This window comes from Aplidium turbinatum, chromosome 2 (genome assembly GCF_918807975.1).
Source record: "Aplidium turbinatum chromosome 2, kaAplTurb1.1, whole genome shotgun sequence".
NCBI classification, from domain to species: domain Eukaryota; kingdom Metazoa; phylum Chordata; class Ascidiacea; order Aplousobranchia; family Polyclinidae; genus Aplidium; species Aplidium turbinatum.
Window position 1 is genome coordinate 32,479,809 of NC_137473.1, and position 11,015 is coordinate 32,490,823.

The 11,015-nt window shown below is 39.3% G+C and overlaps 1 protein-coding gene across 1 annotated transcript; it reads right to left on the reverse strand.

Moving 5' to 3' along the window:
- Positions 1 to 2,355: 2,355 nt before the first annotated feature.
- LOC145765001 (WD repeat-containing protein 18-like) lies at positions 2,356 to 4,801 on the reverse strand. The gene has a single exon (XM_082576729.1). The coding sequence runs from the start codon at positions 4,791 to 4,793 to the stop codon at positions 3,507 to 3,509; it is 1,287 nt and encodes a 428-aa protein (XP_082432855.1). The 5' UTR covers positions 4,794 to 4,801; the 3' UTR covers positions 2,356 to 3,506.
- Between the last annotated feature and the right edge of the window lie 6,214 nt (positions 4,802 to 11,015).

The following is an 11,015-nucleotide window of genomic DNA, read 5'->3' on the forward strand; positions in this document are numbered from 1 at the left end:
CCCATTACTCGAAAGCAATCACTAGGTAGAGGCAATTATCGTTAAGTTTCTTGCCCAGAGAAACAACAGCAAGTGCGGGTGGCTGGAGTTGAACATGCAGGCTCTCGACTGCGAGCCCAACGCGCTAACCACTCGGCCACGGCTGCCGATTGCTTGAGACCGAAGTAAGTTATTGAGTTGAAAGAAATTTGGTACGGTCGCAACACCTTCAGAAAAATTTAAGATATAAAGGGAAAATAAAAAAAGAAAATGTTACAAAACAAAAACAACATATATTTAGGCTATAGCTTTATTAGCCCATATAGCTTTAGCTGATATATGGTTTGTATGGACAGTTGCTATGAAGATTGGCTATGGTGCGTTATCAAGAGTGCTGATGGTCGTAAGGGGAACAGTCTTGATGCGTTTAGCTCATAGCAAAGAAGAGCAAGGCAGGCAAAGAAAACCCCACAAAGAAATCCTACCCCGGGCAAAGCCATTTCAAGCGCAACGCACCATAGGCCTTGCACGACTCACAAAATAGATAGGCTATAACTTGACGACATGAAAACAATGACAAAAACAAATAAAACAAACTAGCAAAAAACATCATCATCTTGCGGAAATTCAATTATACCCAGGAAAGTTATGTCTTGAAGATATCAAGCGTGCTTTGATAAAGCGATAATTTTAGACTTCAGTCAGCTAAACTCGCCACCTCCACACTGATCCAACGTTGAATCAATGCAAAAACGACAGGCATCGCCAGCTGGGAATAATTATAGTTTATCCAGCAGCTGTACAGTAGCCTAACTCACAATGCATTGTTTTCACCTTTCATCAACTATGCTTGTTTGTATATATATATATGGCGTTATTGAAACAAAATAAATTGACTTGTGGGAACCTTTAACCACAGAAAGAGAAAGCTTCTTGGAGGGCATAATCTTGGTAGTGTGGCATGTACTTGTAGAAGTTTTGAACAGCCGACGCACGTCCGTTCACCGAGATAAAAAGAGAGTAGGCTAGTATGACCTTTTTAAGTGTGGTTGTCTGCGAATTATTCCATCCAGTTGGCACCGCTAAGAGCGGTCCTTAAAATGCGTCGCTCAAGCGCACACCATGAGAGTCGAACCAACGGTGCTTGATCTTGCGGCGTCTTCGTGAACAAAGTCGGGTGTTTAACCAACTGACCTATGGGGGACTATTGCAATGTTTGTATCATGTCAAATACCGTACTGCGTTGTCGCTTGGTTTCGTTTGCTCACCAAAATTTAGCCTATCTGAAAGGTTTTCTTTAGTCCAAAGATAAAACTACCTTCACACCACGCCACATAGCAAACAGTGGTGCCATGTGGCGTGGTGTGAACAATGGTCAAGCAGCACGTCCCCACTTCGCCAAGTATTCAGATCCCCGTCCGAAAACCAGCTGGGACATGGCCTCTCTAGACTTGCCTCATCAAGGCGTAACCGTTTGCTCACTGGTGTTGGACGCTATGGTGCAGACATGTTGCGCTGGGGCTTGGCAGAGAGTGCTGCTTGTGAGTGTGGCGAAATGCAGACGGCAGCCCACATTATCAAGGATTGCCGGCTATACAGACCACCCCATGGTATGGAAGGCCTAATTTCCATCGATGACGACACCAGGCAGTGGCTAACCAACGGATGCCCTGACATATAGCGACAACACGAGAGAAGACTACCTTAACCAATATTGAAATTATTGTTCCAGACAATTGTTCACCTAATCAAACGTCATACAAAAACCGTTCAAGTCTACTGAATATTACGTCATGGAAATTCCTAAAACATGAGCCAAAATTGCACCATCGTTCGTAAGACCTGTGTCAAACCTGTTTCAGTTGAAACCTGTTTGGACATGAAATGTTGCGTCGCGCTACTGCTGGCGTGCCTTTGAGTTATCACAAATTTTTCTGATTCATTCTCGAAGTTGTTTGTTGGAAGTCGGTCGCACATTTAACTGGTTTATTTGGTGCTTGCTAGCTGGACAAATTCTCCGTCTTTTATCCAAGTAATCTGTATCGTAGTGACAGTTTTTAGAGGTGCAAGGCGTTGCATCTCGATTTCGATAGCCGCGGGCTAATTTTACAGGAATACACTTATTGAATAGACGTTTCAAGGAGTGTTTCTTTTCGGTCACTACATGCAGACAAACGGATCCGGGAACTTTATGTTACAATTTTCCCACGAAGAGATTATGGTTTACCGCTGTGACCAATTATAAAGCAGAAGCACGAGCTCACAAGAGTTTTAGTACAGCGTAAGGAATGTGCCGCAAAGTGGCTCAAAAAAATTACATCAAAGACTTGTTTCTCGGCAACCGATGGTAGCAAGAATTAACAACGATAGACACCGTATTTTTATTGATTTGAAATGGAATATATGCAATCTTGTTAGTCGCAACAAGTTTTCAATTTGACGTGATGTGGCTTAGAAAACCGTCTTTAACGTTGAATGATGATTAATGAACTTTCCTGAAACTGCACAAGGTTGGAATTTGTGGCAATTACAAAAGCAACATGATTAAGATTTGATCACAGCAGAGTCGTTAAAACATTGCTGTAAATGAAATAGTGCTGGTAGGCTACATGAGTAAATGTCTTTACTTTAAGTTACAGTTAGAAGTTGTTTTCAGACTGAGGATCATCAAAGGGAAAAGTTCCATGGGGTCAGTGAATGCATGATTTGAAACTCTTAGAAATTGTGATCTCCACGGATAGTAGTAGTCCAGTTTTGATCCAGTGATGGCCCCATTTCTTTAGAAGAGATTTACTAAGACAGAAAGGATGGAAACTACAACGCAAGCAATTCAGTACAGGTAGTCACTGTACAAGAGATGCAAACACGGGACGGATATTGCTCATGATATCATACAAAATTAATGGAATTTTGTCCTATTGGTACAAACTTGAAAACAGGCTCACAAGTAAATGAAAATAACGCTTCTTCAATGCAACACTAATTTAACTCCACTTTAAAATGTTTTAAATGTGACTGTGATTTGTAACCTACCAATAAAAATGATAGGCTACAAATTTTTTGCCAAAATTTGATAACTGCATAAAACTAATCAAGTTAAAAGAACTTTATTAAAACAATTCATTCATAAAATAGTCTTCACACATTCTAGCTGTTTGTCAAAAACTTTGTCAACAATTTTGTGTTCTTTCTTGCCGCAAAGATGAAATTGCAAGTAAGGGCTTTTACTGTTAAAATTCCAAATGGTGCCTCAGAAGTGTGGTTTTGCAATATATACCTACGTTAAACAGAAGCATCTGATTTAATGTCATATGGGGGAGTGAAAACATAGTACGGTATTCGTATATTGGCTTGCGCCAAAATCTGTCTTAGATCAGACACACAATCATCATATTGGCAGTCAGTAATTGAGTTAATGAAAAGTTGTTGAAGATTAGTTTAAAACAAAATTTTTGAAAGATTGTGTTGCTTTTCGCCAAATTCTTGACATAGTTCATAGCCTAAATGCTAAAATCTATGATACACAGTTAGCAAGGCAACAAGCTGCTCAAGGCAAAGTCATACAACTTTTTATTTTCATGTCTAAGAACATTTACTTCTTTATTAAGAGATTGTAAATTTGTGCTATCATCTTGTGAGCCCGTTGTCAAACATGATTCAACATTTTTCTGTAATTTTGTTTCAACCTTTTGAGATTTAGAATTCAACTTCAAATCAAGTCGACACATTTTTCTTGGACAATCTTCAGATCCAATCTCTACAGGAACTCTGGCCAGCTTAGGAAAAGCATACAAAGGTTTATAAGTTGTGGAATACAATCCTTGCACCGAAACAGTAAACAATAAGTTTGTTATTCCACTCTTTGCATTGATACTACGAATACATTGCCCACTGCAAATGTCCCACAATCGAATAGTTGCATCTTCTGAACCTGAAGCAAACAAGCTGGCATCTATATTGCAAGCTAAACAGTTAATGGCTTTTTTGTGACCAGAGAAAATTGAAACAGATTTTTCAGAATTCTGATTGTCTACATTAACATTCACTGAAGTTGTGTGTAATTCAGATGCCTTCTTTGCAACAGAAATCAAGTCGACTTTGCATAGTGAACCATCATAGCCACCAGCTATCAAAAACGTTTCTGCTAAATCCACACAAAATCGTGTGATTCCTGTAGAAAATACGATAGTCAATAGAATTGATCCCACACTTAAATCATGAATTTTTATTGTTCGATCAAGAGAACTGGAAAACACTCTTGATCTGCCACCACAAATAGACCCACAACACACATGAGTTACAGGCAAAGTATGACTTGCCCAGCAAAATAAAGTTTCCTTGTTTTTATCATCAGCAAAAACATTGCTTAATTCAGACGTATCCCACACAGCAATCATTCCATCCAAGCCAGAAGATATTAAAAAGCTGGAATTACTGCTGAAACACAAGCTCGTTACATCTTGATAATGTCTAGACAAAGAGCACAACAGCTCTCCAGAAATACAGTCCCAGACAAGAACACGCTCTTCTATGCCAGCAGCAATATAACATCCATCCATGCTTATGCAAAGTGTCTTCACAATACCAGGAGTAACTACTTTTTGAGAAGGTTGGCTTCGTCGATTCATTTCAAAGACATTTAACACTGATTTATTAGGCATAGCAGAAACAATATAGTCTTCTCTTACACAGCACAAAGTGTTGCAAGAAGAAACACTTTCCTTGAAAGCGGTAACTGACTGACAATTAGGTATTTCAATGACATTAATATTACAAGACTGACCAGACCCATCGCTGTACAATAATAATTCCATCTCAACTAAACAAGCTGTAAAATAAAACAAACAAAACTTCGTAAAAAACTGAAAGTAATGTAAAATAGTATTTTATGTACTACAGCATGACCATGTCAGACTTTAAACTGATTAACCTGTTTCGGTTTCAAGCATGTCATATAATAATGTTTGCATTTTGTTACTTCTACTTTTTCAAAACCTCTGCTAATATGTCGACAATGTCATATAGCATATAATATGTTTTCGTTATGATTGTTAGAAATACAACCAATGCAGTGACCATTCTCACCATATACTGTATAGGGATTCCCCTAAGCACGATTTTTTTTCTGAAACACGAAATATTTTTCATCACCTAATCTTTAATTCTGAAGAAATAATTTTTTGGTGGTAATCCACTTCTAGCTACTTGCGTCTACCTTAAAAAACAATTTATTTCAGGCAAAAACTCCATCAACTTCGGAAATACGGAAGAAGATTGTGAATTCGAAGCAGGAATTTAGTGAAAGCGGAAAAATCCCTAATGCGTAAATGCAGAATTTGTGGATTGGGGAGATGTGAGACCAATGATACAAGGGGACCAATACAACACAGCTCGTTTTTGATCTCTACTCAAAATTAACTTTTTTTTGGCAGTTATTGAAACGTGATTACATAAACCTTCATTGCCATGAGGTTTGAAAGTTAGCTTGTTGCAAACGCAGAAATGAGAGACAAAAGTCTGTTTTTGGCAGGCAAAAGTAAAAAGTAGTACTTCAGGAAAACTTTCAATATTATGTTCAGGTGTTTATTATAGCAAGTGCTAAGTTTTTCATGTAGTAGGTCTTCTTCTTCATCGTGTGTCACACGGCCGTAGCCCAGAGCATCACACAGGTTCTTGCTCTATCGTTGAACTTGGCCAAATCCTGTGCAGAGCACCTTGCTTTTAGGTCAGGGCATTCGAGTAGATGTTGCATCGTTTGCTCCTGTCCGCATTTGCAACTTGTGCTCCCCATGGAATACCTCCAGTGTCTCATCAAGGTTTTACACCTGCCAATACCAGTTCTTAAGCGGTTGAGGCATCGCCAATACTTCCACGGTTCACGTTTTCCGGGAGGAAGGCTCTCCATGGGTGTGAGCTCCATATTGGCCAATGTCGGTCCGGCTGCCAGTCTCTCTTGCCATAGTTGAACCCGCACATTGGCGGCGACATCGTCATGACCTAATGGGACAACTGAAGCAAGGAAACTTTTTCTTGACTTCAGACGCCTGTGTGCTGGAGTTTGGCCATACAGTGGGTGTCTCAAATCTATGTCCTGACAAGATATTTCCTTTCTGCTGGTCACGCTTCTTCTGATGTTGGGGGGAGCAATTCCAGACATAATGTGCAGCGACGTGATGTTGGTTGGTTTGAGACAACCTGTAATCAGACGGCAGCTTTGGTTCAATATGGGGTCAATTTTCTTGGCATGTGCTGAGCGTTCCCACACTGGGCAAGCATATTCTGCAACCGAATAGCATAAGGCTAAAGCAGTTGACAGTATTGTGTCAGGGAGGGCACCCCAATCAGAGTTTCCGAGTTTCTGCAAAATATTATTTCTAGAAGCCACCTTAGCTCTTACTTTTTCGATATGGGATTTGTATGTGAGGGACCTATCTAATTTGACACCGAGGTATGTGTGATTGATACAGTGTGCCAGTTTGGTTCCATTCCAGGAAATGTTTAGTTGGCGTGATGCATCCCGGGATCTAAGGTGGAATGCGCAGACTTGGGTTTTATTGGGGTTGGCACGCAGGTGGTTGTCCGCGTAGTATGTTGTCAGCCCATCCAGAGCATCGCTGAGTACTCTCTCCGCGGAAGTGAAGTGTTTGTGTTGCGTTGTTATACACAAATCGTCAGCGTATATGAAGCTTCTTGTACCAGGATGGATTGGTTGGTCGTTTGTATAAATGTTGTACAAGATGGGGGCTAAAACACTCCCTTGTGGTAGACCATTTTTCTGCTGTCTCCATCTGCTATTTTTATCACAAAAATAAACATAGAAACGGCGATTGCTAAGCAATGATTGTATCAGCTTAGTGAATCGAAAGTTCTCGGTGATATTGAGGATCTTTGATATAAGGAGACGATGGTTGACAGTGTCATACGCTGCAAATAGATCTACAAAGACAGCTCCAGTGACGGAACCCTCTTCAAACCCATTCTATATGTGCTGTGTTAGATTCAAGAGCTGTCCCGTGCAGGATTTACCAGGTCGGAACCCGGCTTGTTCATTAATGAGTTGGTCTTCTATGAGAGGTTGCAATCGGTTTAATATCAGCCTTTCAAACAACTTGAACAAATGACACAGCAAAGATATAGGACGAAAGCTTTTAGGGTCAGTTGGGTCTTTTCCTGGTTTCAACAATGCAATAATTTTGGCTTTTCTCCATAGCTTAGGAATTTGGTAAGAGCTGAGGCAGTTGTTGTAAAACTTTAGCAGCCATCCGAGAGCGATTGAACCGAAATGTTCAATTTGTTCAGTCCGAATTCCATCTAATCCAGCAGATTTACCTTGTTTCAGAAATTTAATGCCCTTCTTCAGTTCTTCAATTGAGAAAGATGTTAGATGAGGGTTGCGTTCATTTTGAGGTCTTATTAGCCGGGGTTTAGACTGCTTTTTCATGTTATTTTTGCTTTTGCCATTTAGAAGGAGTTGATGGGCAATTTGATTGGCAGATACAGTGTAGTGGTGGTCTGGTTTAGTGTAGTCGGCCGACAGCAATTTAATTGTTTTCCAGGCTTTCCGACTGCTATGAGACAGATCTGTGGATTCGATCATATCTTGCCACATTTTTCTCTTTTCGCTGGCGATAGCTGCCATCACGTTTTCTCCAGCTTCAACTGTAGAGTGAGAGAAAGGATCTTATTGGAGCTTTTCTTTATAGTCTTCATAGAGGTCTGCTGAGTAGGTAGGAAGATGTAGTAGGTAGCAAGGTATTCTACAAGATTGGTAGGTTTCATGAGAGATAATAAGTCAAGTTTTGTGAAACCATCGTTTAATTCAAAGTTTTTGAGATAGGGGAGCTTTGAGACACTGTCTGAGAGTGTTTGCACCGATACCAGTGATGTTTCATGTGAAGAAAATGCATTGCAAAACATAATTCCTGATAGTCTTTCTGCTGGAACCTATGTAGTGGCCAAAGTTCATGCAAATGCAGATGGTAAATTTAAACATTTCATCCGCGGGCTTGCACATGGTCCTGATCAAGATGATGACTATGAAATTGAGTTATTAAAATTGAATTGAAAAAACATCAGACAAAATGAAGGACTGTTTTGTGTTCCCAGAAAATAAAAATGTGGCATCTGTGTCTCCTTGCGATATTGTGTGTCTTCTGCTAGATCCAACCTCTGTTGCCAAAACGAAACGCTTGTCTGGTGTTTTGAAATTTACAATGAACTTGTCACAATATCACATTGCCTGATGAAAGACTTGTCTGTGACGACCTCTTCCCCAGCTAACTGTTACTGTTTAACTTTAAACAATTTCGTTCTTCCATCTGTCCATGTTCGTTCTAGAAACTGCTTGTTCTTTGCTTTTACACAAAATGCAATCTTTCTTCAGAAAAGTGCAGTTGTCGTGTAAGTAGTAAACCTGTCTCATTGGTCCCATTGGTGTGTTGCAAAGGTCCCACTCAGGTGGGACCAATGATACAAAAAAGTGAACATTTAAAAAGTGAAATAATTTTTTAATTTGTGATCCAATCCGAAGCCCTAGCTATGCGTAAATACAGTAAGAAGATGTGCTTCCCTCAAACGCTTAAGTAGCCCTGTACTGCGAAAATCACGTGTGACAACGGAAAAAATACTCATTTTGTTTCATTGGTTCCACATCTCCCCTACAACAAATCTTTCAATTGCACGTTTATTTTGGAATAAATTTGCTTCCATTTGACATGGTTAGCTCCTGCATACCTACTGATTATTTTCACATAGTTTCATGCGAAAAAAAAAACAAACCTTGGCGTAATGTATCCCGAAAACGATGTTGGTCTGTAGGAAAATATGTATAAATTACCGCGGATCCGCAAATTTCCTAATGCTTATTTATTTGGTGAAAAAATATCAATCGAAACATTTTAAAGACTTGAGAACACGGGTCTGCTACTATTCGGTGAGTTCCTAACCTCTAACCCTAAAACAGCAATGATAATTAGGCTACGGTACCCAATAATTTAAAAAAAAAATTGAAAAAATCCCCCATTAAGGGATCGGACTCACCGAATCGAACTCACCGAAACGGGTCATTCCGTGAGAACACAATAGCAGTGATGACATTACTCATCAATTGATTGATTGAATCTTTATCCTCGGAATGGGAAAGCTTCTCGCAGAGCTTAATCCTGGCAGTTTTGCATACTTGTAAAGGCTTTGAATCACTGACACAGGCCCGGTCACCGAGATTGACAGAGTGAAGTTTCTGATTGTTGAAGTCTTGTTGCCAGGGAATTATTCCATCCATTAGATGCCGCTGAATGGAAAGCAGTCCTTAACGTGCGTTGCTCAAGCGCACACACCGAGAGTCGAACCAGCGCCGCTTGATCTTAAAGCTTCGTCGTTTCAGAAGTCACGCGCTAACCAACTGAGCTATCGGAGCGGACACCATTACACAACGCAACAGTGAAAAAAAAAAAATTTAATAAAGAAATTAAAATGAACAACACAGCATAAGAAACATGAAAACAACACGGAGGAATTAAAATGATTTAACAAAGTCTTCAAATATTTTGACTCGCTCTGCGTGACGAGTGCACGCGAGACCTACTATGGCATCATAGTTAGTGCATTGCCATTTGTTGCCTTTAAGAGGCAGCATGGATGAAACAGATATTACGTCACATGCTGGGAAAATGGAGATGTCCGGATTTAAATGATCCGGGACATTTTGCATAATTCAAAAATGTACTATGTTCCTGTTACTGACAAATAAACCATTGATTGGTTGACATTTGTAAATTTGCCTCTGGCTCTGAACACTTCCCACAGGCCCACACTAGCCTGTATAATATACATGTTTTAATAAGTTTCTACATTCTGTAATGCATATATCTGAATTATATCTGCATCCTAGGCAAAGGCTACTCTTCATTACACTTCCTTACCTTTTCCATGACCAGATCAAAACGGTACTGCTATTTTGCATTCATCAAATGCTGGCTGGCAAACGGATATAATAAAAGCATGGCCGCTCTTGTACAATGGTAAAATTGCTCGTAACCTGAAATTTACTATCGTTATCTAGCGGTTGCTGTTTTGAACTTTTATTTGCCACATGGCGCTAGAGTATTATTTTCCGATTTTATTGATGTTTCTATGGCAATTCTAGGTTCACCAGAAGAGATTTAACAGCAAAGTTAGTGCAGACGGTCAGAAAGTTTTCAATTTTATTAGGGACAGGGTTTTGGGCCTAAATGAAATATTTGCTGATTGCTGAAATAGGAAAAGCGGTTTTGGTCTAATTTTTAGTGCAGAAATAGGCATAGCAAACTTCTTATCTACGGAGCCATTTCAGTTTTTGAGTTTAAACAAACATTAACAGCCTGTTTTATTTGAAATCCGTGTTTCGGGTTATTTTAACAAATATTCGTGTTTAGGGGAATGAGCATAATTATCGTTCCTGAGGCTACATTATATTCAATTGTTCGCTCAAGTATGATCATGTGCAAGTTTGTTCAAAACTAGTAGTTCAGTTTGTTTTTATTTCTGACCATCACAACGAGAAAAACAACAATGACAAACATAACAGAGGTACTACCAGAGTAGGCCTAATTCTTAAATTCTAACAAAGAAAAAAAAATTTAACATCTAAACTTAATTAGTTTTAATTAACAATTAAAACAGGCATAAAAAAATCTTGAGATTTGAGGTAGTCTTATACGGTATGTACCGTACGGATACAACCTAATTCGTATCATGAACAATTTGTACCATCAGTTGGTACCTTGAAAAAATCGAGAAAAAAAAATAGAAAAAGTTGAAGTCGCTGATCGCAGTTTCCGCAAACATTTTAAAATTTTCCGCAAACAAACAAAAACTCTTAGGATCATTACCAGAAATTTTTAAATGTTTGCGGAAACTCCGATCAACCCTAACCCCTAACCCTTTTAAAATGTTTGCGGAAACTGCAATCAGCGATTTCGGCAAACTCTTAGGATCATTACCGGAAATTTTAAAATGTTTGCGGAAATTGCGGAAAACGGAAACTGCAATCAGCAACT